The sequence below is a fragment of the Grus americana genome, chromosome 16, assembly GCF_028858705.1.
Source record: "Grus americana isolate bGruAme1 chromosome 16, bGruAme1.mat, whole genome shotgun sequence".
NCBI lineage: Eukaryota > Metazoa > Chordata > Aves > Gruiformes > Gruidae > Grus > Grus americana.
In genome coordinates, this window is record NC_072867.1 from 2,629,850 (window position 1) to 2,656,643 (window position 26,794).

At 65.0% G+C, this 26,794-nt stretch overlaps 3 protein-coding genes across 8 annotated transcripts; 2 read left to right on the forward strand and 1 right to left on the reverse strand.

The window, feature by feature from the left end:
* Window positions 1-78: 78 nt before the first annotated feature.
* TCN2 (transcobalamin 2) lies at window positions 79-16,135 on the reverse strand. The gene is made up of 11 exons (XM_054843982.1): window positions 16,128-16,135; window positions 3,753-3,841; window positions 2,922-3,114; window positions 2,737-2,817; window positions 2,497-2,639; window positions 2,237-2,398; window positions 1,980-2,155; window positions 1,438-1,612; window positions 1,142-1,334; window positions 828-949; window positions 79-731 (listed from the first exon to the last, which is right to left on the reverse strand). The coding sequence occupies exons 2-11, from the start codon at window positions 3,805-3,807 to the stop codon at window positions 670-672; spliced, it is 1,362 nt and encodes a 453-aa protein (XP_054699957.1). The 5' UTR covers window positions 3,808-3,841; window positions 16,128-16,135; the 3' UTR covers window positions 79-669.
* Window positions 4,008-12,456, forward strand: PES1 (pescadillo ribosomal biogenesis factor 1). 2 transcript variants are annotated; one of them, XM_054843976.1, is made up of 15 exons: window positions 4,008-4,286; window positions 6,029-6,108; window positions 6,421-6,574; window positions 6,672-6,781; window positions 7,738-7,909; window positions 8,167-8,256; window positions 9,281-9,397; window positions 9,550-9,627; window positions 9,873-9,962; window positions 10,154-10,284; window positions 10,431-10,556; window positions 10,679-10,863; window positions 10,965-11,113; window positions 11,286-11,453; window positions 11,841-12,456. In XM_054843976.1, the coding sequence occupies exons 5-15, from the start codon at window positions 7,787-7,789 to the stop codon at window positions 11,919-11,921; spliced, it is 1,338 nt and encodes a 445-aa protein (XP_054699951.1). In that variant the 5' UTR covers window positions 4,008-4,286; window positions 6,029-6,108; window positions 6,421-6,574; window positions 6,672-6,781; window positions 7,738-7,786; the 3' UTR covers window positions 11,922-12,456. The 2 variants fall into 2 exon arrangements, with proteins under 2 accessions (XP_054699951.1, XP_054699950.1); XM_054843975.1 differs by lacking the exon at window positions 4,008-4,286 and adding an exon at window positions 5,356-5,495.
* A 712-nt stretch (window positions 16,136-16,847) lies between the features above and the next one.
* GAL3ST1 (galactose-3-O-sulfotransferase 1) lies at window positions 16,848-24,330 on the forward strand. 5 transcript variants are annotated; one of them, XM_054844348.1, is made up of 4 exons: window positions 16,848-16,984; window positions 17,720-17,917; window positions 20,830-20,963; window positions 22,358-24,330. In XM_054844348.1, exons 3-4 carry the CDS (start codon window positions 20,839-20,841, stop codon window positions 23,505-23,507), a joined length of 1,275 nt encoding a protein of 424 aa, XP_054700323.1. In that variant the 5' UTR covers window positions 16,848-16,984; window positions 17,720-17,917; window positions 20,830-20,838; the 3' UTR covers window positions 23,508-24,330. The 5 variants fall into 5 exon arrangements, with proteins under 5 accessions (XP_054700323.1, XP_054700322.1, XP_054700326.1 ...); XM_054844347.1 differs by lacking the exon at window positions 16,848-16,984 and having other exon boundaries at window positions 17,327-17,917; XM_054844351.1 differs by lacking the exons at window positions 16,848-16,984; window positions 17,720-17,917 and adding an exon at window positions 18,408-18,618.
* The last annotated feature ends 2,464 nt before the right edge of the window (window positions 24,331-26,794 follow it).

Here is a 26,794-nt window from a genome sequence, read left to right on the forward strand (position 1 = left end):
TGGCGTCCCCTCCTCCCCGTCCCCGGGCAGATTTGGGGTGCCGGCAGGCGTGGCGCAGGGAAAGCAGGAGGCAGGTGATACCTGTGAATATTGAAATCTTAAGATCAATTCAAGCAATCAGAGCCATTGCTCAATCGCTGTAACCAAACAAAAGGGAAACCATTGTCACTTAGAACATAATTAGTTGGAAGATAAGGAGCTCTGGAACGATCTCATTTTAAACAGCTCGGCCTTGGAAGAACAGATGCGCAAAGATAAGAGAGTCACAAGGTGATCCCAAAACCGGCCTTGAGGGATGAGGTGTAGGTGATACCAGGGCTGAGCCTGAAGACCCCCGACCACCACCCGGAGGTGCCAACAAACGTGCGACAGACATTAGCATACGCTAACGAGTTCCCGGAAAATCCCTGCCTGTGATAAGCACTACTGGGAAAGATACTGAATATGTCTGTGAACATTGGATAAATACTTGCTAGTTTTGTCTTTTGGGTGTGCACCTCAGGTGGAGTTCTCCCCCGTGCACCCAGCGCTGCAATAAAGAATGCCTGCTGTCTAAAGCTTCCAGATAAGCCTTAGAGAGTGAATTCTTTTGCCGCTTTCCGGTAACGCGGGGAGCCGGCGGGTCCCGCGCCCACGGCGGGTGTTTCATCGCCATCGCCCCCCCGCCCTCTACCAGCGGCTCAGGCGCAGGATGAGGCTCTCCCCGTCGTGAGGTCTGTAGTCGGCGACACCTGTGGAGACAGGGACAGCAGCCCCGGGTGGCAGAGCGGCCGTGGGGGGCTGCCCGGGTCCCCCCCTGCCTCCCCCGGGCCCCCCCCATCACTCACCCATCTGCAGGCTGGTGCTGGGGGCACTCAGGAGCTGCCAGTAGCTCCGCTTCTGCTGCCGGGCCTCCAGCCCCAGCACCCTGCTCAGAAAGGGGCCCTGGGGGGTCTCCTGGGTGTCAAACCTGGCGGGTGGGGGGGGGGGGTCAGGGTCCGGCCCCGGTGCTGCCGGCGGTGGGACGGGTCTGCTGCCAAGGGAGCCGGGCGGCGGGTCCGGGGTGAGCCCGTGGCACGGGTGCAGGGCACGTGGCTGCCCCGGCTGCGACGCCCAGGGACCCCGGAGGGTCCCCCCCACCCCAGCATGCGGGACCACGTACGTGAAGTCAGGGGGTCCTTGCGCGGCGGCCACCCTCAGCACGTCCAGGAGGGAGGCGCCGGCGGGCACGGGCACCGGCTGGTCGTAAAGGCGGCGCTGGGGACACCGCAGCTCGGGGCACTCCACCACCAGCCGCACGGTCACGTTCCCTGGCAGCTTGGGCGGCGGCTCGGGGCCGATGGCCGTCAGCGTGTCTGCGAGCAGAAAGCCACCGTGGCACTGATGGAGACCAAGCCACCGCCACAGCGGCATCTGTGCGGACCCCATCTCGGCTCCCCGCGCTGCGCCGGCTCTTACCCGCCTCTTCCCGGCAGTGCATGGAGGCGATGTCCAGGTAAGAGCGGCCATGCAGCGCCGGCAGCGCCTGGGCCATGGTCGCGGCGGTGGCAAAGGCGTCCAGGTTCCGCAACAGCGCAGCCATGGCCCGGCCATATGCCGGCTGCGTCCGGCACGCCTTGGTGGCGATGAAGACCTGGGAGCGGGAGGGAGGAAGGCGGCAGGGCAGCGGCCTGAGGTGGGAGGCGGGTCGGGGCCCTGGGCACCGCGCTGCTGGTGGTGCTGCTGGTGCTGAGCATCGCCTGTCCGCCCAGCGCCTGCCCCGGGGCGGCCGCCTCTGCCCAGGCACCCACGCCTGCACCTGCACCCACGCCTGCACCCGAACCTCCGCCTGCACCCGTGTCCACGCTCACACCCACCCCCGCACCCCTGCTCGTGCTCGCACCTGCTGTGCACCTGCACCCGTGCTCACACCTGAGCGTGCATCCATCAGCACGTGTGCCCACCCACAGCTGCGACCCAAACCTCCCCCCCTGCCCGCACCCAGCCCTGCCCGCACCCACCTGCATGGCCCACGGGGTGCTGTAGACGTTGCCGAAGAAGCCGTCCTGGCCCTGCGCCTCGACCATCCTCCTCCTCACCCCACGCGCGGCCGCCCGCAGCTCTGCCGCCAGACTGGCCCCCACCGACCGCTCCCGCTCCAGGCAGGTGAAGGCCAGCGCCGCCACCGCCTCCGTGTCTGCAGGGACGCAGTGTCACCCCGGCTGCCGCACGCCCGCCCTGGGGTGCCACCGCCCCACCCGTCCCCAGGGACCCTTACCCACGGCGCTGCCGCCGGCGTGCCCGAACCTGCCGTGCTGCTCAGCCACCAGGAGCCGGCGGATCACCTCCTCCCGCACCCGCTTGCGGTGGATGCAGAGCGCCAGCACGCCCAGGCCGTACTGGTAGTAACTGGTGAGGGGGTGGCCGTGCTGCCGGGAGCCTGGGGACGAGGCGTCGTGTCACTGGGGCGTCGTGTCACCGGACGTGCCGGCACACGGGTGGGCGCTGGGCGCGGTCACCCCGCGGGGATGCTCTCACCTGCCCAGTCCTCCTCCAGGTAGTACTTCAGCCACGTCACCAGCGAGCGCTGGGGACCGGGCTCCGGCGGGGGACAGGCGGCCCGCAGCCCCAGCAGGTACAGCGCCAGCCGCCCCGTCTCCGGCCACTCCGCCTCGGCGCTCCTGCAAGCCACCGCGTCAGCTCTCGCCAGCGGCCAGAGCCCCCGCACGGCGCCAGGGGGGCCGTCACCCCGCCAGCAGAGGGGACGCGCACACGTACGTGCCGTGCTCGGCGGCCGCGGCGTCCCGCTGGGGGTGGCCGTGGGACGCGGCGTGGGGCCAGCCGGCTGCCTGCAGGCTCCTGTGGGGACTGGGCGTCAGTGGGGGGACAGGGCGGCGTGGGGGACAGGGGACATCCCCCCAGAGGCACACGGGGGGGACCCGGCATCTCTCCCGGGGACCCACCGGCCGTAGCGGTGCTGGAAGGCGTCATGCAGCCGCGCCAGGTACCGCTCCTCCCCGCGCGGGTCGTGGTCGTCGGCCAGGCGAAGCGCCAGGTAGACGCTGGGGTCGGGGTCCCGCGCTGGGTCCGCCGCCAGCCCCAGCAGCCGGGCGCTCAGCACCCGCACCGCCGCTGCTGCCGCCTCCCCTGGGGCTTCTACCCCCAACGGCCCCGGGGAGAGGGAGGGGAGGGTGAGGGGGGCAGGAGGGGCCCGAGCCCACCCCAACCACCGGCCCCGTGACATCCATGACCCTCGGCACCGGCCGTGGTGGTGACGGAAACCCAGCACCCAACCCTGCCACGCACCCCATGCCAGTCCCTCAATCCCAAAAGCTCAAGTCTTCCCCACAAAAAAAAAAAAAAAAAAAAAAAAAAAGTGGGAGGAAACAAAACCAGAGGGGTGAGCAAGGGGAGCCCAGAGCTTGGGCATGGCCCCCCCTGTGCCCCCAGGGCTGGCAGGGTGCTGGGGTGGCAGCCCCATCCCCAGGGGGCCGAGGGGACCTGCGCAGTGGGGTGGCTGCAGGCAGGGGCACAGGAACGAGGTTTAACCCCGGCAGGTGCTCGGTGGGTGCTGGGGAGCTCATCACCGGGGGGGGGCTTCACCACACAAATGTCCTCTGCGGGGCCAGGGTGCAGGATGGGGCCCGTCCCCCCCCCGCCCCGCTCCTCAGGGACCTCTCGGTCCCACGGCCAGCCGGGGGTCCTGCTCCAGGCACCGTCCCGCACGGGCGAGACCCCCGGCTCCAGGACGCGGGGGCCCGGGGGCTGCAGGCCCCGGCTGTTGCCGTACTCACCGCAGGGCTGGGCGGGCAGGACGGCAGCCTGCAGCAGGACGAGGAGCAGCCACATGCCGGAGCGGGGCGGTGGGGGCCACGGCACGGCACAGCCGGCAGCGGTGGGTAGAGCCCAGCTAAGCAGAGCCCGGCCGCCGCCGGGGACGGGACGGTGTCACAAGAGGCTGTTTCCGCACACCGGGGCCAAGTCAGCAGAAACGGGAAAGGACTTTGGCTGGAGGTGAAGCAACGGGAAATGCCGGGGACAGAGATAGTGTCGGGACGCTCTTCCCTCCCAGCTCCCTGACCCAGCACAAACCCCGCCGGCACCAAGGTCTCTCTGCCCTCCGCACCGGGGCGGCGAGACCCAAACTGCGGGGTCAGAATCACGGGTCAGTCAGCCCCCGAACAACCCCTGAAAATCCTGCGCCCTCCACCCCCGCAGCCTCCGAAAGCAACAGCTGCTGCTCGTGGGGAACCCGGATTTTATTGAAAACGAGGATTAACCAGCCCGGCTCAGCAGATAAGGGGTACGGGGGCGCTGAGCCCCCAAAGGTAAATCCCGGCAGCCGAGGGCAGGGGGTCCCGGGGTGCTGCCGGGGCTGGGGCCTCTGTCTGCTGGGCACAGCTGGGCTCAGAGGGGGTGACGGGCTGGGGGGACTCGCTCCTGCTCCCCACACGACCCCTGCGGCTGGCAGGGGCTGAGGACGGGGGTCCCGGCATCGACCACCCCCAGCACATGGTGGGGACCGGGTGCAGCTCGGCTGGGGCACACCCATGGGTGCCCCACTGGTGACGCTGGGCTGGGGGGTGACCCATCCCCTCCTGCCGCCGAGGTCAGCGGCTCTCTCGGGGCGCTGGGGATGGACGAGGGACGCAGGAGGGTGCGTGGCACCCACTCATCGGCACCATAAGCACCCACGGGCACCCAGGGAGGGCGGCACACATCTCCCTGCCAGCTGGGTGCCCGCAGGGGGGGCCCGGTCCCACCCGAAGCAGCTCCAGCCACCCACCGTGGGACAGGACCGGGCCGATGTTACACACAGCCCACCCGGGACCGGGCAGGAAACCTCCCGGAGCCACGGCACCCGCCCCGGCCGGCCGGGACACACAGACCCTTCGGCCTGCCCGCCGCCCTCCGGGAGCCGCCCGGGCCCCCGGGACTCGCCGTGCGAGGGCGGCCTGGAGCCACCGCCGCGGGGGCCGGGGACGGCCGGGCCTTCCCCCCGCAGCCACACGGCCGCTGCCAGGCCCGGGGATCACCCAGAGGACAGGGAACCCCGGGACGGTGCCCTGGGGCCCGTGTCCCGGCCTCAGCGGCTGCCTCCGGCGTGGGGGAGAAGGCCCCGGGCACCCCCAGGGCCCGAGCAGCCACCCCGGGACCCGCCACGCCGCGACCGCTGTGTGTGAGCGGGGACCGGCCCCTCCGCCCCGCTACATCCCGGCAGGCCGCGCGCTGCCCCGCAATATCCCAGCGTGCCCCGCGCCGAAGGACCCCTCCTGCTAGGCCGTGCGGGCTGCCCGCGGCGCGCCTGACAGGCTCCGGCCCCATTGCCTGCCCGCGCTGCCGGCGCTGCCCACCCTGCCCGCGCTGCCCATTCTGCCCGCTCTGTTCCGCCCTGACCAGCGCGGCCCGGCGCGGGGCGGCTCCGTCGGGCGCGGACCGCGGGCGCAGGCAGGGCGGGGACAGCCCGGGGGCCTGGGGCGCGCCGGGAGCACGCGGGCAGCGGCGGGGCGGCCATGGGCGGGCTGGAGAAGAAGAAGGTACCGCCGGGCCCCGCACTGGAGCGGCCCTGCCCTCCCTGCCCTGCCCTGCCCTGCCCTCGCCCCTTCCCCGTGCCCCGCTCGGTGGCCGCGATCACGCTCCCCGGTCCCTCCGTGCCGTGTCCCCCCCTCCCTCTGGTGCCGGTGCCCCCTCCGGTACCCGTGCCCGCCTGTGTCCTGCCCGCTCCCCCCTCTCCACCTCCGGTACCCGCCTGTGCCTGCTCCCTCCGCCGCCGGTGCTGGTGACCCCCTCTTCGCAGTAGCGGTGCCCGCCGGTGTCGTGCCCCTCCACCCCGGTACCGGTGCCCCGCCAGTTCCTCTCCGTGTGGTGCCCCCCCAGTGCCCATCCCTGCCGTGACACCCACCCCCGGTGCCCGGGCTCCCCACCCCCCAGCTGTGCCCGTGGCCCCTTTCTGCGCCCCCCCCCGGTTCCCGTTTTCCCTTCCAGCCCCCCCCCCCGCCCCGGTGGCTCGGGTGCTGCCCCGCCCCCCCCCCCGTACCGAGCCCCCCCTGACGCCCCCATCTCTCCCCAGTACGAGCGGGGATCCGCCACCAACTACATCACCCGCAACAGGGCACGGAAGAAGCTGCAGCTGAGCCTGCCCGACTTCAGGTGTGCTCGGGACCCCGGAACCCCCCGGAACCCCCCCGGACCCCCCGACCCACCCCCCAGCCCCCCTGACCCACCCCCCAAGTCCCCTGGATCCCCCCGACCCCTCCCAGGGGGAGCAGTGGGGGCTGCAGCCCATGGTGGGTGCGTGGGGTGGCCCTTTCCGTGGGGTCTGTCCTGCCTGTCCCGGGGTTTCAGGCTGCCGGGTTTTGGGGTTCCCCCCCACCCCGCGGGAGGGAAGGGTCCCGGGCTGTTCCCCGGTGGGGTACAGGGGTGCTGCGGCCGGGCGCGTCTCACCCTCGTCGCCGTTACCAGGCGCCTCTGCATCCTGAAGGGGATTTACCCCCATGAGCCCAAGCACAAGAAGAAGGTGAACAAAGGCTCCACCGCAGCCAGGACCTTCTACCTCCTCAAGGACATCAAATTCCTCCTTCACGAGCCCATCGTCAACAAGTTCCGGGAGTACAAGGTGATTGTCCCGTGCGAGACCCCCGGGGTGCCGCCTGAGGGGCTGCTCGGGGCTCGTCCTCTCCCACAGAGCCCCTGGCCTCCCCCCTTCCCCGCAGGTCTTTGTGCGGAAACTCCGGAAAGCGTACGGGAAGAGCGAGTGGAGCACCGTAGACCGGCTGAAGGACAACAAGCCCAGCTACAAGCTCGACCACATCGTGAAAGAGAGGTGAGGTACCGGCAGAGCCGTTCCTCTCCCGGGAGGAGCTTTCCCTGCGGCCACCTCGACCTGCGGAGCCTCCGCCGTGTCCGTCCCTCTGTAGGAGTCCGGCTCCTGCAGCAGTTCTGGGGTTTTTGCTGGAAACGGGTGTTTCTGGGCTGGAGGAGGAGGCCGGAGCAGTGCTGCACGCTGGCTGTAGCATTGCACGAGCGAGTGGAGAGTCCCTGGCCGTCCTCGACGGCTCTGGGATCTCCAGGAAGACGCTGAGAGCTCTCCTCCTCTCCCTGAGCTGTGTTTTCCAGGGTCACCCTCGGAGGGAGGGCTGCTGGAGGGTGAATCGTGCCAGCGGAGTTGGTGAATGTGGTGGCGATGACAGAGGAGAGGACCCAGGAGGGAGGGAACTTGCTCTGGCAGGTCTCTTCCTTGTCCCGGTGGTGCCGGGACCCTGGTTGTGCTGTGTCAGAGAGGGGAGAGAGAAACGGCACCGAGAGACGGACGCTGCCCTGCCAGGCTCGGTGCTCGGGAGGGAAGGTGGTCTGGGCAGCTGCGCTGTCTCCCTCCAGTCCTGCGGCTTTCGTCTGGGCCTCGTCCGCCTGGCCGAGGGGTGCCATGTGCTGCGCCGCAGGCACGCTTGGTCTTGGGGGGTCCAGGCTGGGATTCCCCAACACCTGGTCCTTGCAGGTGCCCTAAAACCTGTTTACGCCCACCTTGTGATCGGTGCGTTGCCACCCCCTGGCCCAGGCAGCTTCCTGGCTCCCCGGGGAGCTGCTTGGGGGTCCCCGTGTGACCGTAGGCTCCCGTGTGCCCAGGAGGGACGCCTTGTCCCTGGGATCACCGGCTTTGGTGGGACGAGCAGGAGATGGGTGCTCTGTGGCACCCTGTTTTTTCTCAGCGAGGTCTCCACCAGCTTTTGGTGGCCGCTGGGGCTGGGTGCGACTCCCCCCTCTCCTCCTGCCCCGGCACAGGTACCCAACCTTCGTAGATGCTCTGCGGGACCTGGACGATGCCCTCTCCATGTGCTTCCTTTTCTCTACCTTCCCACGGTCGGGCAAGTGCCACGTCCAGACCATCCAGCTCTGCCGGCGCCTGGCCGTGGAGTTCCTCAACTACGTGATCGTGTCCCGCTCTCTGCGCAAGGTGGGCGCCACGGGGAGGGATGCGGCCAAGACCTTCCCTGTCCTGGGGGGGGTCTCTGGGGCTGGGGGCGGTGGGCTTGTGCCCCAGGAGGGCGCAGGACAGGCTGTGCCGGCAGCTTCGGGTGGGGAACGAGTCCTGCCAGGCCATCCTGTGACGCTGCCATGAACCTGCTGACGGGGGAAAGGGTTAACGAGGACAGGGACGAGGCAGCGCCTGTGGCTTTCCTTCCCCTGAGCCCTCCCGCTGTTCCCTGCCAGGTCTTCCTCTCCATCAAGGGCATCTACTACCAGGCCGAGGTGCTGGGGCAGCCCGTCACCTGGATCACCCCTTATGCCTTCGCCCACGACGTGAGTATCTGGGAAGAGCACGGTGGGATCCGTGCGGGACCCACAGGGCCTCGCTGCTCCCTTCCCTGGGGCCGGGGAGGGGTCGAGGGTCTGCAGAGGCAGACGTGGCCGTGTCCAGCCTGCAGTGGGGACCACGAGGCCCCGCCAGGAAGGTTGGCAGGGACACGACGCTCTTCTACCCCCTGGGATGGCTGTACCCGTGTCCCCTGTGCCTGCCTGTACCAGTCTCCCGGGTTCCTTAGTTTGTCTTGTCAATTATTAAAATGTGCCTTAATCAGCAATTAAAGATTAACCTGCAGGAAGGAGGCTGATGTCACTTGGGGAAGAACCGAGTCAGACCCCACACCCTCTGCCAGGGCGGTTCTGCCGCATCCCCCACACAGTCCAGGGAGGTGGTGGGGCAAGGGGAGACCTGCGGGTGCCGCTGTGCCAGGACAGCCATGCGGCTGCGCTGCACCTTGCCAAAAGCCTCGGCATGCAAGAGTTCACGGTCACAGCGGTCTCCTCCCGTTTTGCTCCCAGCCTTTCCAGGGCTTGGCACGGTTGGGTTGAGGTTTTCCAGCTTTGTGGCCTTTGGGATGTCCCGCGCTGGGTCTCGCCTCCCCTGGGGCACCCCGTGTCGTCCCCAACCAGCCCTGCTTTGAGTTCTGGCGGTTGTGGGGCCAGCTGGGTCCCTGCTGGGTTTGGGCTCCTTGTCCTGCTCCCGTTCTGCTTTGCCACAGCCCCGCGTCTCCCCGGGAGGAGCGGTGTCCCTGGACCGAGCCACCAAGGTCCCCATCCACGGTGGGACAGGCTGCTCCGTCTGTGCGAGCGGGTCCCTCCGCGGAGGGGTGGCAGCGGTGCCCCGTGTAGCAGCCCGGAGAGCTCTCCCTGCCCAGGGGCTGGTGGCGGCCGTGGATCTCCAGACCTTGCCGTGAAGGGGGCAGGATGCTCCTCCCTGTGTGGGTGGGACGGGACCCTGTCCCTGCAGAGGGGACTCCGGTCCTCTCGTCCTTGTGTCCTCACCTTTCCCGTGTGCCTGCAGCACCCCACAGACGTGGATTACCGCGTGATGGCCACCTTCACCGAGTTTTACACCACCCTCCTGGGCTTCGTCAACTTTCGCCTCTACCAGTCCCTCAACCTGCTCTACCCCCCCAAGGTGAGGCCGCCACCTGCCCCGGGGACGTGCCGCGCCGGCCCGAGCCTGGTGGCACCACCGTGGGCCGTGGGAAGTGAGGACGTGGCGGAGGGAGGGATGTTTGGGGGTTCTGTGTTTGGGAGCTGCCACCCCACCGTTCTGTTTTTCCCCAGATCGACGGCCAGGCTGATGTTGAGCTGAAGCCCGCGGAGGGCAAGGAGTACGCCATGGACTCGGAGAGCTACCTGGAGGTGAGGGACGCTGCCGTCACCGTGGGAGGACCCTGCGTGGCTGCGGGGGCCTCTGGCTTCCCCCCTGCATGGCGGGGGACCCTCCAAAGCCCCAGGCTGGGGACAGCAGGGTGGGAGAGAACGTGGAGGAGCCTGAATGTCTTTTGGCCTCTCTGAGAAATTGCCTTTTTCCTCCGTGAGGCCCCTTCTCCCATCCCCAAAGCACCGGCTGGGCATGACGCCTTCTCGGTCTCCTCCCGCTGCAGAAACTGTCGGCTCTGAGCGCCAGCCTGGCCCGTGCGGTGGCACCGACCCACGAGGACGAGGTGGAGATGGACGAGTTCCCAGTGGAGGGGGTAAGAGCCTGGAGGTGTGATGGGGAGAAACTCAGCCCTGGCTTTGGGTGATCCTGCCTGCGGTCTGTCTCGTGGCAGGGCCTGGTGCCGCGCTGGGGGGGGCTGCTGGGAGCAGGGGACGGCGTCCGCGAGCCCTCCTTGCAGAGAGGGGCTGGGCGCGGGGGGGAGGCTGAGCGTTTGGCTCTGAGCAGGAGACGGCAGAGCAGCTGGACGCGAGGAAGAAGGAGCAGGAGGCCCTGGAGAAGCACAAAAAGCTGTTTGAAGGGCTGCGCTTCTTCCTCAACAGGGAGGTGCCTCGGGAGCCGCTGGCCTTCATCATCCGGTACGTGGGGGGCAGGCTGGCCCTCGGCACCCCGATACGGCGCGCTCGCCTCCCCCGGCCTCTGTGTTGGGCCAACCTGCCTGACGTCCAACGGGCGAGGGGACGCCGAGGGCCCCGCCTGACTCCTCGGTGGGTTTTGCCGGCAGGTGCTTTGGTGGCCAGGTCTCCTGGGACAAGTCCCTGTGCATCGGTGCCACCTACGACGTCAGCGACCCCTCCATCACCCACCAGATCGTTGACCGGCCCCGGGTGGAGCGGCAGGTCGTTGGCAGGTGGGCGAGGCGGGTGGCCTGTCCCCAGAACGGCCACGTGGGCTAGCGGGTGTCCCGGCTGTCCCAAGCTCTGTCCGCTCCCCATAGCGCAGAGCCTGACCCCGCGTCCCCCTGCCCCGCAGGTATTACCTGCAGCCTCAGTGGGTTTTCGACTCCGTCAACGCCAAGCTGTGCCTCCCCGTAGCCGACTACTTCCCTGGGGTGCTGCTGCCCCCGCACCTCTCACCCTTCGTGACGGAGCAGGAAGGAGACTACGTCCCTCCCGAGAAGCTGAAGCTGCTGGCCATGCAGCGGGGCGAGAACCCAGGTGACGCGAGGCTCCGAGGTCGGAGGAGTTGAGGACCCGGCAGCGTTGTACCTGCTCCGGGGGCAGCGACTGCTCTGTTGGTAACGGGGGTCTCTCCGCAGATGAAGAGAGTGAGGAGGAGGAGGAGGAGGAAGAAGAGGAGGAAGAGGAGGATGACAATGACAAAGAAGAGGAGGAGGAAGATGAGTCTGAAAAGGAAGAGGAGATGAAATTAAAGAAGTTGGAAGAGCAGAAGACTCAGAGCAGCAAGGTACGGTGCCTGGCAGCATGGGGGAGCCCCAGGAGGAGGCAGCTCCGAGCTCTGTCCCTGCCGGGGCTCCACTCGCTGTCCCAGGCCCCCTGGGGCTGCGCTCCTCCTGCCACGGCCGCCACACTGCGGGGTCCTGGACCTGCGGGGTCCTGAGCTCTCCGGCTCCCTGCAGGCGCTTCCTGTGAAGGTGACCGCTGGCAAGGTGCGGCTGGAGGACAAGCAGCGCCTGGAGCAGGAGCAGCAAAGCGAGGAGAAGCGCCTGGCCATCATGATGATGAAGAAAAGGGAGAAATACCTCTACAAGAAGATCATGTTTGGCAAGAAGCGCAAAGTCCGAGAGGTACGGATCTTTTCCCTGGATCCTGGTGCTGGCTCTTCCCAAATCGGCTTGCAGCTACGGATCGCTAAAGCCGGGTCTGTGCCCGTCTCTGGGGAGAGGGAGCAGCCTCTGCTTCCCGTGCTGCGCAGCTCTGGGCTGCTCCTCCCGCTCCTCTCCCTGCCTGGTGAGGGCACTGAGGCCCAACCAGCCTCTTCCCCAGCATCGCCGGGCTGCGGTCTCTTGATCCTGCCGCACTCTGGCAGGGCCTGTCCCACGCCGGGCCCGGGTGCCGGCAGCGGAGGGGTCTGTGTCCCACCCGCAGCCAGAGGGTTTGGTGGGACCGAGGGTCGAGTGGCCCTTGGTGGCCACAGACCGGTCTGACTGCGGGTCTCGGGGGTTTCTCCACAGGCGAACAAACTGGCTGCGAAGAGGAAAGCCCACGACACCGCTGTCAAAGAGGAGAAAAAGAAAAGCAAGAAGGCGCGATGAGCGTGACGGGACCCGGGGGCTCCCTGCGGGGGCTGGCTGGCCACCCGTGCCCTGCGGACACCATCGTCTTTGGGTGAAAAACCCTCACCTTTGGTCTTGGGACAGAAATGCTAAATTAAAACATTTCCCGTCTGTAAATACACTTCCCGCTGTCCCTTTCCAAGGGCTCCCTCGGCTCCCCTCCACCGTTGCCACTGCCCGTCCTGGGCTGCAGGATTGGTGTCATGGGGACTGACCTCCTCGTGCCGCTGCTCCCTCTGCTGCCCGCCCCACAGGGGTGGTGGGCGAGGAAGAGGAGGCCAAGGAGAGCTCTGGGCTCTTGCAGGTCCCTCCGGGATTGTTCCTTTGGAATTTGCACAGCCCTGGGTGGAGGAGCCAGGCCCTCGTGGCTTCGCCCCAGCTTTGGCAGAGTCGTCCATGGTGGAGGGGAGCCCGTCCTCTGCTCGGCCCAGAGCTGCCCTCCAGCATCTGCGTGGCAGGCCGCACTTCTCTTGTACTTTTTATTTTTGAATAAAGAAGGCGACGCTTCCCTGTGGCACGTGTTTGTCTGTTCCCTCCCGGCCATGGTGGGGCAACGCGCCTGCGCTGCGCTCGGTGCTCTGCCCAGTGCTGGCGTGGTGGCAGAGGCACGGATGGCTTCATCCCAGACACGTGGGGCCGGAGGTGGCTCCTCATCCCACACCGGGCGTCAGGACATCTGCTGGGAGGGCGAGCAGAAGGGCCGGAGCCTGGTGCCATGACCTGTGGACACCATGGGTGCCACCTTCCTCCTTGTCATCTGCTGCCATGCCTTGTTCCTGGCGGCAGGTTTGGGTCGGGTCTGCTCCATCCTGCTGGGTGCTGAGAGCCAGCTCCGAGTCCATTTTGTTCAACCAGGGGAAGCGCAAAGCCCTGTCCCTGGGGAGGAGCAGCCCCAGGGTGCGCTGGGGGCCACCCGGCTGGAAAGCACCTTGGTAACAAAGGACCCGGGGGTCCTGGTGGACACCACATTGACCATGAGCCACCAACATGCCCTTGGGGCAGAGGGCTCATTGTGCTGCAAGAGGAGGTTGAGGGAGGTGATCTCGCTCCTCTGCCCGGTGCTGGTGAGGCCACTCATGGAGTTCTGTGTCTGGTGATGTGCTCCCCAGTGCAAGAGAGACATGTACGTGCTGGAACATGTCCAGCAAAGGGCCACCAAGATGATGCAGGGACTGGAGCATCTCTCCTAGGAGGAAAGGCTGCGAGAGCTTGGATCAGCAAAGATGAGGTTCAGGGAGATCTTACCAATGGGTATAAATACATGAGGGGAGGGTGCCAAGATAGAGCCAGGTTCTTCTCAGTGGCACCCAGCACCAGGACGTGAGGTGATGGGCACAAATGAACCCAGGAGGTTCTTTTGAACATCAAGAAACACTTCTTTGCTCTGAAGGTGACCAAATGTTGGCACAAGGTTGCCCAGAATGACGATGGAGTCTCCATCCATGGAGATATGACCAGGGAGGTTGGACCAGGTGAACTTCAGAGGTGCCTCCAATTCTACCGGGATGCTGTTGGGTTGCCTACAAAGGCATGAGGCAAAGGTTTTTGGGGCTCACTGTCCCTCTCCCACCTTCCTCCAGCAAGAGGCCGGAAGGGTGACATTTTTGGGTGAAGGCAAGATTATTTTGGGGCTCTTGGCTGAGATAAAGCAATGCACGAAGAAACTAGGGCTGCCATGGCCAATGTCAGGACCGCCAACCCTCCGGATGTGCAGAGCACATCCAGGGGGTTGGCGGCCCCGGCATCAGAAGCATTCTCCACCCCCACCTTTCCCTTAAATCCCCTTTTTTTCCCCCAAAACAGCCAGCTCCCCCACATTTCTTCACCGGGGCCTACAAACGGCCCTCAAGCCTGTCCATGGCCATCTTCCTCCTGGGGAGAGGAGAAGGGTAACGCTTCGTTTTGTGCAAGATTTATGAGGTTTTGGGGTTTTTTTTCTCCTTTTTTTGGTTCATTTTGGAGGTTGGGAAGGGGTGTCCCAAGGTGGGATGGCTTGCTGTGGGGTTTTTGTAGGGTTTTGGTGAATGTGGCCTCATTGGGGTGTGAAGGTTGTGTCATCTCATGGGGATGCCATTGTCCCTGGCCATGGTGAAGGCTGTTGTGTCTTGTGGGGTTTTATGGGGACATCCTTATCCCCAGTCATGGTGAAGGTTGTGTCATCTTATGGGGTCTTTTATAGGGACACCTTGTCCTTGGCCATGGTGAAGACTGTGGTATCTCATGGAGCTTTACAGAGAAACCCTTGTCCTCAGCTGGCTGTGGTATCTCATGAGGTTTTATGGGGACACCTTTGTCCCCAGCCATGGTGAAGGCTGGTTATCTCATGGGGCTTTCATGGGGACACCTTGTCCCCAGCTGTGGTATTTCATGGGGCTTTATATGGACACCAGCTGTGGTGAAGGCTGCGTCATCCCGTGGGATGTTTTTTTGGAGGACACCCAAGCGCCATCTCATGGGACTCCTGTGGGGACACAGACGTGGCCCTTGGTCTTGCTGCGAGCGCTGCCAGCGCCGGGGTGCCGATGACCCCCAGCAGTGAGAGCAGCACCAACAGCACAGATGGGGACCTTGGTAACTGCCTGCCCGCTTTTCCTTTTCCTTTTCTTTTTTTTTTAATTTTTATTTTTCCTTTTTTCTTTTTTCTTTTTCTTTTTCTCTATTTTCTTTTTCCTTCTTTCTTCTTTTTTCTTATTTTTTCTTTTCTCCTTTTCCTCTTTTCTTTTCTTTTCTTTTCTTTTCTTTTCTTTTCTTTTCTTTTCTTTTCTTTTCTTTTCTTTTCTTTTCTTTTCTTTTCTTTTCTTTTCTTTTTCTTTTCTTTTCTTTTCTTTTCTTTTCTTTTTTCTCCCTTTTTTATTTTTTCCTTCTTTCCTCCTCTTTTTTTCCCTCTTTTTTTCCTTTGGTAGTTGGGAGGTTTTTCCTTTTTTTTTCCTTGCCTTTTCCCCCCTTCCTTGACCTCACCTCCCAGAAAATAAGGGCTTTCGACCACCCAGGACCCCCTGGGGCTGCACCCAGAGCTGGGCTTCCACCACAGGGCAGGAGACCCCGAATGGAGCTTCCCAAGCCCACCGGAGCCGCTGGACACTCACTCCTGGGCACCCACAGGCGCCGCGGCGGATAAGCAAACCGCGGTGGGACCGGCAGGCAGAACCCGCCGCAGGCAGCAGCCCCACTGCTGGGTGGCCACAAACCGGTCACACCACCCCGACGGCCACCAGTTCCCCCTCTTTCCCCGGCACTAATGACAGCTTTTGCTCTCGATACAGGCACCTGATGCCGCGTTTGGCCAATGAGTGTCCGGCGGGGCTGAGCTCGGGACGGGGTGTGCCGCCGCGGTGCTGCCACCCACCCTCCGACCAGCCGCTCGTGCTCCTCACCAAACTCCTCTTCATCCCCAGCTCCGGTGCGTGCTTCCCCGGTTGTTGTGGTTTTCAGCATGAGTGCTTCGTTTGCACCCCCAAATCACGGGGGGGGACTCGATCTGTTCGCTCCCAGGTGGGGGGACGGGGGACAGGGGGTGAGGGATGCCGTGGTGGAGCCGTCCCAGGGATGGTTTGCACCCCATGGGGTGCGGGAGATGCGGCTCCCCAGATCATTTACATCGCGAGCATCCCTTCGCTGAGCCGCCGCATCCCGGCCGCCATGGTCCTCTTCCGTCTGGAGACCCTTTGCAATGCCATCCCCAAAAAAGGGGGAAACCTGGAATTAAGAGGGGGTGAGACATCTCCTCGTCCCCGCACCGCTGTTTCCAGGACGAATCCAGGTAAGGTGATGGAAAAGCGAGTGGCCGGCGCTGGGACAGGCGGTGGCACCGGGATCTGTTATTTAAGCCGGTGTGGTGGTTATTTCACACGGTGGCCATCACCGGTGACAGATGGGCCTGGGGGGACAAGGGGAAGAGAAGGGCGATGAATCCCAGGTGTGACCCACCCTCAGGGCTGAGTGCAACTGGAAACGTGTCGGACAAGGGCTCGGGGGGCTGGGGGGCTGTGTGCTCGCCGCAGGCGCCTCCGAGCAGGGACAAGTCCCCTGTCCCCGTCCTGGCAGCAGCCTCTGTCTCCTCAGGGGCAGGGGGACATGTCCCAGCATTGATTTTTTGGGAGTGCGTGCTTGTGCTCGCTTGCACGCTTGCTTGCTTGTCTCCGCTTCCCCGAGGTGCCCGTTCCTCTCCGCTGCCCGCAGCCAGCCCGGCACAGCCGGCACAGCCTCAGGCTTTAATTCTCAGGAGCCGGCTGGGCCCCCTCGTGCGGGGCTGGGGACGCCGGAAGGTGTCTGTCCTGGGAGAGCAGGGCCGTGCCGGCAGGGTCAGTGCCTGCGGGGAGGTGGCAGCTCCTCGTCCCTTTTCTTGCGATGACAGAGGACACTCTGGCTTTTCTTGTCCCCTGGCACTGGCCGGGGCTGCCCAGGGGTTGCACAGGTTGACCCCGGCGTGAGAACTGGTCCCGCAGAGGCAGGGCAGGATGCGGCAGCTGCCTGCGGTGGGACAATAGCTGCCCACCTGTCCGCCCGGGGCTCAGCGGGATGACCCCAAACCCCGTGGGGACCAGCCCAGAACCCCAAACGCCTCCAGCGTGGATGGAGACTCAAGTGGGTAGCGGGCACGGCTGACGGGTGCCCTGCGGTTTTGCCACCAGCCCAGCCGCGGGGTCTCCGGATGCCGGCGTGGCTGCCGCTCACTTGGCTGCCCGAGCAATGTGCAGGGCTGTCACCGCCGTTAGCAGCAGCGAGCCGGCTTCCAGGGCAGTGGGAAGCATCAGGGCCGGATCCGGGGACACAATGGCTCCTTTTCTGCCCCGCCACATGGCGATGCCCGAGCAGGGAGCCGGATGGTGCCGAGCCCTCCCTGGTGTGGCCGCAGCACCCGCTCGCCCCCCCAGGCACAGCCACGTCGTGGCAGGCTGGGACCCTGCGGGCAGCAGCACCCCTTGACCCCCACGGGTAGGGTCCCCAGGGACACCCAAAGTCCCAGTGTGACTGGTGGGACCGGGGAAGGGGCCAAAGCTGGTGGCAGCGCGGTGGCTCCGTGGTTATCACACTGAGAATGGGTGAGTGCAAATATTGCTGCCATTAAGGCCATAAAAGCCATTTAGATACGGCAGGCGGCGGGGAGGGCGGGCAGGGGGAGGCTGCGGGAAGGATGGAGAGGAACCCACAGTGTCACCAGGACACCCCGGGGAGCAGGCGGCCGGGTCGGGGGTGCGGGGCCGAGCCCCTGCCAAAGCACTCCCCACGCCGAGGTGAGCTCCAGCTGCGGGAGGTGAGGGCACGGCCATGAGCCATCCCACGGGAGGAGGACGGTGGCTGGCGAGAGCCGCACCCGCGGGGAGGAGAGGAGCTGGGTGCCACCGCCGAGGGACGGCCGTTGTCGCCCGCTCGGCCGGCGGTGCCCCGTCACCCCGTCTCCCACCGCCGCGGGTGCCGGCTCGCGGGGCCAAGCCGGGCCGGGAGCTGGCTGTGGCGTGGCGGTGCAGGGGAGCGGAGGGGCCGGGCGCGGGGCCGGCGGTGACAATGTCCCCGTTGAGGCCAGCGCCGCAGATGGAGACAAATGGGCCCCTTGTTTTCGGCGCTGGCAGGCAGCGGGCAGGCAGCGAGCAGGCAGCGGGCTGAATGCCTCCTCTGTGCACCGGGAGTGGGTGGGGAGCCGGGAGGCTCGGGGAGGCAGCGGGCACCCAGGGCCTGGCCCGGCTGTCCCGGGGGAGCCGGGCAGCGCCCGGCCGCAGCCCCGCATCCCGCTCGGCAGCGGCTCTCATTTCTCTCGCTCTGTTTTCCCCCCTGCCCAGGACAGCGATACGGGGCTGCGACCCCGGCCATGCCGTAAAGACCACGAGTGGTGGGCAGGCTTTGGTGAAGCCGGCGTTTGCGGGGAGCTGCCCAGGACGAGCTTATTCCATGTCGGAGCAGCATCGGCACCCCCGTCCCACGCCAGCCCAGGAGAGGAGAAGGACGGCTCGCCGAGAGCGGCTTAGGCAAAGGAAAAGGTGATTTTTGGGGAGTGACGGGGCGCTTGGGGGGGCAGCGCCATGGGGCAGGGTGCTGGGGGTGGGTGGGGACGGGTGTTTGCACCCACGGGGGTGTGCAAGGGGGACGGGGGGGTAGGAAGGACCGTGTCTGCGTGGAGTTGGGCACGCGGAAAAAAGAGCGTGCCCGTGGGCTTGTGGCGGCGAGGGGAGCAAGCGGCCGGCGGGTGAGCCTCGTGGGCAGCTGCTATAGGGGTTTGGCCATAAGGGCGTGGCTCCTGTAGGGAAACCCCAAAAGAGGGCTCGGGGATGTCGCCAGGGCCCAGGGAGCTGCTGGCACAAGGGGCCGGGGCTGCGGAGCTGCGTGGCCCGGGCCATCCGGGGGGTGACCTGTGGGGAAATGGCCGGCACGGCCACATCCTCCGCCTGGGAATTTCAACCAGGCGGCTGAGAGCTGGCGCTGCAGTTGTCCGGCGATAATGGGAGCCCCAGGAAAAACGCCCCGATTGCCGCATTTCTCCTGGCGTGCTATTAATAATTAAGCCACTCATTTGAGGCAAAGTCAACAGAGTAACTGGGTTGGGATCTGTTTGCCAGAACCACCCCGGGGGAGTCAGCCTGGGTAGAGTGAGACATCCTCTTGGCATCCCGGCGCGCAGGGCCGGGGTGCTGCGCTGCCCCGGGGGGATGGCGGGGTCCCCCGCCGGGCTGGCAGCCGAGAGGTGGGTTAATGGCACCAGTTCGCTCGCTTCGGTGGGTTTGGTGCCAGTGCCGGCAGCGCTGCGCCCTGTGGTGCGGAGGCAAGGACAGCCCGCGAGCCGGCGGGATGCAGCTTCGCTGCCGGCCAGCAGCACCCACACAGGCAGGTGTCCCCTCCGGCACTGGCTGGTTCTGGCCGGTGGCTGTCCCAGGCGGTGCCAACGCTGGCGCTGCCGATGGTGATCCCGGCCACGGTGTAAGACCAAACCCTGGCCGCTCCCAGGCACGTGAAACCCTCTCGGCTTGGCACCCGTGCTGCAATTTTCGGGTAGGGTCAGAGCCGCCCACTCCCCCCACGGTTACGCTGTACACCCCACCGTGCACCGTATCCCCGCCAGTCCTGCCGTTCCTGCCAGCGGCTCAGAAAACCACCCGGGAAGAGGCTGGATGTGGCCAGCCCTGCCTGACCCGGTGGTCCCTGCGGCACGGCCGGGGGGGCGGGGGGAGAGCTTGGGTGCACTTGCGGGGTGCCACCAGGTGCCCCCAACCCTCCGGCATCCCCCGGCTGCCGCGCCGGGTGCCAGGACGAGCTGTGCCCAGCACCTGGCCACAGCCCTGGGCTCCGGTTGCATTTTCCATTCATTATTCATCGAACTGGAAATCTCAGCGGCAGGAGGCGAACTGGGGGGGCCGGAGAAAGGGGGAGGCAGGCGGGAGCAGCGAGCCGAGCTCGCCGTGCCCTGGGCACCCTTCGCGCCGGCCGGGTAACCTTCCTGCTTGACGTTTGGCTTAGAAATCCTGGGGGGGTCTTTGCTACGTGGGGGTCCGGGGGGGGTAAAATGTGGCTGGGTGCAGACCACGGCTCTCCCAGCCGGGATTTCATCTCGCTGAATTATTCGCTGGAGCTACGGGGCTCTAAGGGGGTGATGCCGCGGCAGGCACGGGGGGCTGGGGGGTTATTTGTAGGGGGCGTTATTCCACGGGCGGCCGGGAGCGCGGCCAGCCTTGGCCGAAGGATGCTGGGGAGCCAGCGCAGTGCCGGGGCAGCCGGAGCTGACGGAGGCGATGACTGCTCCCAGAGCCGCTAAATGTGGGTGCAAGGCCGGGGGGGCCGCCCGGGGCTTTGATTTCCAGCTCGGGGGTTGCTCCCGGCCGCTGGGCTCTGCTCGCAGCCCCCCCGGCAGCGGGTGCTGCGGTCACGGGTGGCACGTCCCCGTGTCCTGCCGCAGAGGACGGCCCTGCTGCAATGCGGTCGCCGGTGCGCCGGAGCTGCCGGTGCCCCCCGCGCCCCGGGCCTGCGGCGAGCGGCGGCGGCTGGGAAGGTGCTGCCAGGGAAAGGGGGCTGCGGGGGGGGGAGCAGCAGCGGGGAGGGGGCGGCCGGGGGGCGGCGGGGCTGGGGCTGCCTGCTGCAGGGTCTGTGTGCAGGCGTGAGTGTGCATGAGTGTGCATAGATGTGCGTGTATGTCTGTGTCCTTGTGCACACACGGGCACGCATGAGGGTGACATCTGTGTCCCGTGCGTGCACGAGTGTGCGTAGATATGCGTGTGCGTGCATGAGTGTGTCTGTCCTTGGGGGAGGGATGCATGAGTGTATACGTGTGTGTGTGTGTGTCCCCGTGCATGCGTGTGGGTGCGTGAACATGCACACGAGCGTGTCTGTGTCCCAGCGTGCGTGTGCATGCACGGGTGTGCAGGGATGTTTGTGTCCCTACATCCCAGCGTGCGCGTATGCATGTGCTTGGATGTTTGCGTCCGTGTGCCCTCTGGCTGTGTGCACGCACATGTGTGTGCGCGTGTGCAATTCTGCATGCACGTATGTGTACGTATGTGCAATTGTGCAGGGAGGGGGGCCCCCTGCCCCCACCCTGAGCCACCCAAGGGTGCCGTGCCGTGCTGTGCTGGCGGGGAGCCGTGAGCCCCCTCGCAGCTCCCTCCTCGCCCACCTCCCGTCCCGCAGCCTCTCCGACTCTCGCTTTGGGTTTTCTCAAGGGGAGCAAAGGGTGCGCGGGGCGGGCAGAGCCGCTGCTCTTTGGCCACGTTGTGCCCGTGGCCAGGGACACACCTGGTGCTGGCGGTGCCAGCGCTGAAAACCCCGGTGGGATGCTTCCCGGGACTTCCCACGCCTGTGAGATGCCCCCATGCTTTATTTGCTTGTGATTTAAGTCAGAGGGTTCCCCCCGCTCCCCGTTTCCCCGTCCCCCGGTGCTAACTGCTCTCCGCTCTGCCGGCCGCAGGTGACCAGGATGCTGCACCATGGGAAGCACTGGAGGTCCATGTGCAAGGGGCTCATCCTGGGGACCCTCCTGACCAGCTTCATGCTGCTGCTCTACTCCTACGCCGTCCCCCCACTGCAAATCAGCGTGACAGAGTGAGTGTGGGGTCCCCAACGTGTCCCCCCCCAGCAGCTCGGCCACCCCGTTTCGCACCAGGCACCCCCAGGTGCTTTCCAGGCTCTGGTGGCTTCACACCGAGATGTCCCCTTCCTACAGCCTCCTGCTGGAGACTGCGCCCTGTCCCCAGGGTGGGGGGAAGGTGAACCCCAACTCTCCAGGGGGCTGGGGACGCTCACCCTGGCGGGATCTCGCTGCAAAATGGCAGCCAGAGCTCAGCTCCTGGGCGACGGAGGAGATGAAGAGGTGCTGGAGACCCCCTGCCCGCTGCAGCTTCATGTCCCTGGGGAGAAGGAGAAGCTCCACAGGGGATGTTCCCCCCATCCAGGAGCAGTGGGCAGAGCCGAGGAAGTTATTCAGGTGCTCTTTATCGAGGGCTTGTCCTTCAAGAGTAACTACAGCGCTGCCACGTGTAAACTTTCTCCCACAAAGATGGGCATGGGTAGGTTCAAAGTTCTCTGCTACCTGTCACGGCAAAAGCTGGTGCTCAGTAAAGTTATCCCTCCTGGCATTAAATTTATCTCCAGGCTTATAAAAGAGATCTGCCTGTGGGTGGTTCACAAGCCACGTGTTGACCCACGCTCCCCCACGGTGCTGGATGGGAGCGTTACCAAGGATCAGATTTGCAACTTCTTTAGTTGTCCAAAGTCACTCGACACTGTGGTCTCTGTTCCCTGCTGTGGGCATCTCAGATAATCCACGAGTTGTTCTCGATGCTCCCGACGGCCCGTGAGCTCATCCGAGGGGCTGTGCTCTAGAATTATTTCCCTCTTTGCTTGGGTGCTGGATCCTTCCCAACTCCTACAAGGGGTTGAGAGCTTCCAGACCTTGCAAGAACGTTATCAGGAGTTACAGCCATGGAGAGCTCATCTCAATGCACGTCTCAACATTGCCTGCACCAGGGCCACCATGGCCATGCCTGCAGGGAGGGATGGGGACCCCCCGCTGGGGCTGCACCGATGCTGGTGGGGGCTGGCCACCATGAAGACCGCCGTAGCAGTGCATCCTCGGTGGCTGGGGTTGTTTAGGGGGTGACTGAGCCGGTTTGGTGGCTCAGAGGTGCACCTGATGTTGGGGGGGTCATGGGGGCGGTGGGCTCTGTCCCGCTGGCCGAGGGGCTCCTGCCAGGTGGGTGCCCTGGTCCCGCTGGGCACGTGGCTGAGGGTGAAGGGGGCTCTGCCCAACGCCGGGCTCGTCTCTGCCAGGGAGCCTGGGGGCGAGTGTCCATCCCTGGGGTGAGCACCCATCCCCAATTCCAGCACCTGTCCCCAGGGTGAGCATGCGTCCCAGGCCCGGCTCCTCCGGGAAAGAAAATGGCCAAGCCTTCATGGTGGTGTCCTCACCGTGGTGTCCTGCCTCTTGTCCCCACCAGGATCCCCGTACCTTCCTCCTGCTCCTCCCACCTGGCCCCCAACACGGTGCCGTCAGCGGCCAACGGCACGGGCAGCCCTTCGGGACAGAGCTGCCTGCCCAAGCTGAACATCATGTTCATGAAGACGCACAAGACAGCCAGCAGCACCATCCTCAACATCCTCTTCCGCTTCGGGGAGAAGCATCGCTTGAAATTCGCCTTCCCCAATGGCCGCAATGACTTCTACTACCCCTCCTACTTCGAGCGCAGCCAGGTGCAGCACTACCGGCCGGGCGCGTGCTTCAACATCATCTGCAACCACATGCGCTTCCACTACGAGGAGGTGCGCAAGCTCCTGCCGGCGGACACCACCTTCGTGACGGTGCTGCGGGACCCTGCCTACCTCTTCGAGTCTTCTTTCCACTACTTTGGGCGCGTCATTCCCCTCACCTGGAAGCTGACGGGGGAGGACAAGCTGGCGGAGTTCCTCCGGGACCCCTGGCACTACTATGACCCCAACGGGTTCAACGCTCACTACCTCCAAAACCTCCTCTTCTTTGACTTGGGCTACGACAACAACATGAACGCCAACAGCCCGCTGGTGGAGGAGTACATCCAGGAGATAGATCGTCGTTTCCACCTCGTCATGTTGCTCGAGTACTTTGACGAGTCCCTGGTGCTGCTGAAGGACCTGCTGTGCTGGCAGCTGGAGGATGTTCTCTACTTCAAGCTCAACGCCCGGAAGGGTTCCACCGTCTCCCGGCTGACACCTGAGCTCTACGAGAAGGCCACCTCCTGGAACCTCATCGACGCCAAGCTCTACCGCTATTTTAATGCCACCTTCTGGCGTAAGGTGGAGGCTTACGGGAGGGAGCGGATGGCCAAGGATGTGGCCGAGCTGCAGCGAGAGAACGAGAAAATGAAGAGCATCTGCATCGATGGGGGACACCCTGTGGACGCCAGCGCCATTCAAGAGTCCTCCATGCAACCCTGGCAGCCGCTGGGGGAGAAGTCCATCCTGGGCTACAACTTGAAGAAGAAGATCAACAAGAAGCACCAGAAGCTGTGCCGCAAGATGCTGACACCCGAAATCCAGTACCTGACCGACCTGGGGGTCAACCTCTGGATCACCAAGCTGTGGAGCCGCGTGCGGGACTTCCTGAAGTGGTAGGGGACGGCGGGCACCCCGCTCTCCCCGGGGAAGAACCAGGTGCTTTCCTTTTTCTTACTCATGGTGTCTTTTGGTTGGATGTGAGCAGAACCGGCTGGAGGCTCCGGCACCTGGGAACGCCGGGGGGACCCTCTGTCACCATCCTGCTGAGACCCCACTTGGGCAGGAGCCTCTGCCCCCACCCTTGCCCTCATTTTGGGGCCCACTGCGCCCCTCAGGCATGTCCCAGCACATGGGTGCAATGAGCACAGCATGTTCTCAGCCCACCCATGCGTGTCTGGCCGTGTCGGGCCGTGACACGGAACCAGCCAAAAGATGCAGCGGTGTCCACACTTGGGTTTGGAGAGTGGAGGACCCACCCCAAAAGCCCCAACTTTTATCAACAGGCTCATGGTCCGCACGGGCAAAGGGGGTCCGTGCAGGAGGTCCCCTCCCAGCCCCGCATCGTCCCGGTTAGAGGGTCCCGTGGCCCCGGTCCCCACAGGGGACATCCCGGGAGGCCCACGGGGTCTGGTGAGAACTGACACGGGGAGGAGATGGGGAGCGGGGTCCGGTGGCCACCGTCCCAGTGATGCCATCCCCAGGCATGGTGGGGGGGATGCCGAGGACAGGGTCTGTCCCCACCTCGTGGTGGGTACCAACCTCCGGCGTCCCGGCTGGGCTGGATGACACCGGCAATACCGTGCCCTGCCGAGAGCGGCCCTGGCCGGGAATGGAGGTGACACCTGCGGCTGAGCCTCCCCGGCAGCGAAGGGACCCCCACCAGCCCCCCGGCCCGTGTTCTGCTCCCTTTGTAAAGGCCAGAAATAAAAAAGCAATTCTACTTTTGTAAGATAATTGTGTATCTGGCAGTTTTTCTATAAAGATGGTCCAGCCGGTCCCCATCCATCTTCTTCCCCCTCCGCGCGGCCGCAGCAGGATGGGACCCCCGGCGCAAGTGGGGGGTCCGTCCCCACTGTCCCTGCAGAGCCGCCTGTGCTGCCGGGTGCTGGCGTGGGATTCCCATGGTGAGCAGATGCCACCAGGAAGGTCTGCTGGTGTCTCAGGGACATCACGGGTGACACAACTCACTCGTGGCACAGGGTCCCGGCTCTGGGGCTGGTGGGTGCACCCCATTTTTAAGGGTGGCCCCAGGACTTGCACAGGTGCTTCTCCAGCTGAAGCACCAGCACTACCGGGGTGGACGTGAGCCCTGATGACCAGTCTGGGGCCACCAACTCAACTGTGCGTGATGCTGCCCACGGACACTGGTGCTGGGGACACAGAGCTTGGGGCACCTCCTTGAGGTTCACAGATGTCTCCCATGACATGCTGAGGTCTTCTGCTGGGAGCAGGTGACAAATCCCACCATCTGCAGATGGCAGGATGGAAAAGCCTCTTCCGAGGCGGGAGGTCGGCTGCGCAGCCCGCCTGGGATGGCGTCCCCCGTGGGGACATGCTCCGTGTCCCTCTGTGCCCATGCCACCAGGTCAATCTATGCAGAGGGGGCTGTGATGGGGTTTTGGGACTGTCCAATACAGGAAGGAGCCACAGACATGTGCGCTTCACCAGGTCTGTCCTGGCTGTGACCAAACTGCCACCCCTGACCGGGCTGCCTGTCCCCATGGGGCTGCCTGTCCTGGAGAGCGGCTGGCAGCCAGCCCCAGGGTGAGGAGCAGCAGCTCTGCGCTTGCCTGGGGCCGAGGGGTGGAAGGAAAGTCCTCCCACTGAGGTCCCCCGTCCCACGGGCTTTTGTTCTCAATAAATGGGACCAAGGTGGGACTACGGGTCCAGGATCATGTGGTGGGACTGCGGCTGGGGCTGCCAGCAGGACCATAATGGGACAAGGGTGGTGCACTGGGGACCAGGATCATGCATGGGACCATGACTGAGTGGTGGGATCAAAACTGTAGTGGGCCACATGGTGTAGGACCATGAGGTGGGACCGGGAACATCTATGGGACCAAGACTGAGTGGTGGGACCAGACCATGTGGTGCAACTGGGATCGGGGCAAATTGGTAGGACCAGGACCACATGCAGGACCCAAACTACATTGTGGGACCAGCACCGTGCATGGGACCAGGACTAACTGATGGATATGGGACCATGCAGTGGGACCTGGACTTTGCTCAGGACCAGGACCACACACAGGACCAGACTGAGTGGTGGGACTGAGACTGTGTGATGGAACGGGGACTGAAGGATGGGATGGGATGGGATGGGATGGGGATGGGATGGGATGGGATGGGATGGGATGGGATGGGATGGTGTGTAGGACCAGCCCCACGCATGGGACTGATTGCAGAGAAAATCAAGCAAATCCCCCAAACCCGGCAGCACCAGGTGGGGCCTGTTGGCACCCAGCCCTGGTCTTTAAAGGCCCCCAGGGGTGGGGCTGGGGCTGTTGCTGGCTGAGGATGGGGCTGTGCTGGTGGGTGCTGGTGTGTGGGGCTCTGCTGGGGGTGGCAGGTGAGTGGGGCTGGGACCCCTCAGTTCCCCCACTGGTTGTACTGGGGGAGGTGGGTGGTGGCACCCATGTCTGGGTGCAGGAGGGTGGTGGGTGCCCCTTGGTTTTGCCCAGTGCTGGTTCCTGATGTTCTCCTGGACCTGCTGATGCAGAGGAGACTTCCTACAATGACCTTTGTGGGGGCTTGCCAGGAGCTCCTTGTGCCCCCAGGTCCCAGCAGGTCTGTAAGGACCTGATTTGGGGGGGGGGGGGGACTAGTGACACTGGTGGGGTATGTGGCTGCTGGCAGTGGTCTCCTGTCCCATGAGCAGCTCCTGGTTTGTCCCCAGTCTTGGCCAGGGTCATGGTACTGAGAGATGCTCTTAGTGCAGCCCGTCTGCTCCCAGGCATGCCTGGTGCTGAGGTGGCTGGGGACACTTAACCTTGTGTTTTGGGGGAGGTGTGAAGAACCCTGTGGAGCAGCAGCTCCTCCAGAACCCACCACTACAGTGGTTCCATGCCAGGGCCTGGCCACCGAGACCAGGGGAGGTCCTGGCTGTGGGAGCTGGGGATGGAGGAGCACCCCAATGTGCCCAAACCCAGCTGAGCTCCTGGGTGCTCTCCCCTCCTCTGCTGCTGCTGCTGCCAGCTGCCTTCCATGAGCCCCAGGGATATCTGAGGACCTGGATGTCCCCACTGTGCCTGGGACCTGTTCCAGTGTGCTAAACCCGCCCCTTGTTGCAGGGACCACCATGGCTCCAGCTGCTTCAGTGTCCTCTGGCCACACAGTGATGGCTCCAGTGGTGTCCTCAGGCATGGGGACAAGGGCTGCAACCTCAGTGCTGGCTGCTACCACTGTGC

Excerpts from the sequence above, each read along its gene's own strand:
- TCN2 (XM_054843982.1), bottom strand. The coding sequence starts at position 3,807 with ATGTGGCTGCTCCTCGTCCTGCTGCAGGCTGCCGTCCTGCCCGCCCAG. Across the intron at positions 2,818-2,921 it reads TTCCAGCACCGCTACGGCCG|GAGCCTGCAGGCAGCCGGCT; the intron begins GTGGGTCCCCGG and ends CAGTCCCCACAG. Across the intron at positions 1,613-1,979 it reads GCACCCCGTGGGCCATGCAG|GTCTTCATCGCCACCAAGGC; the intron begins GTGGGTGCGGGC and ends TCCCGCTCCCAG.
- PES1 (XM_054843975.1), top strand. The coding sequence starts at position 5,472 with ATGGGCGGGCTGGAGAAGAAGAAG. Across the intron at positions 6,109-6,420 it reads CTGAGCCTGCCCGACTTCAG|GCGCCTCTGCATCCTGAAGG; the intron begins GTGTGCTCGGGA and ends CGCCGTTACCAG. Across the intron at positions 7,910-8,166 it reads TGTCCCGCTCTCTGCGCAAG|GTCTTCCTCTCCATCAAGGG; the intron begins GTGGGCGCCACG and ends GTTCCCTGCCAG.
- GAL3ST1 (XM_054844348.1), top strand. The coding sequence starts at position 20,839 with ATGCTGCACCATGGGAAGCACTGGAGGTCCATGTGCAAGGGGCTCATC. Across the intron at positions 20,964-22,357 it reads CTGCAAATCAGCGTGACAGA|GATCCCCGTACCTTCCTCCT; the intron begins GTGAGTGTGGGG and ends TGTCCCCACCAG.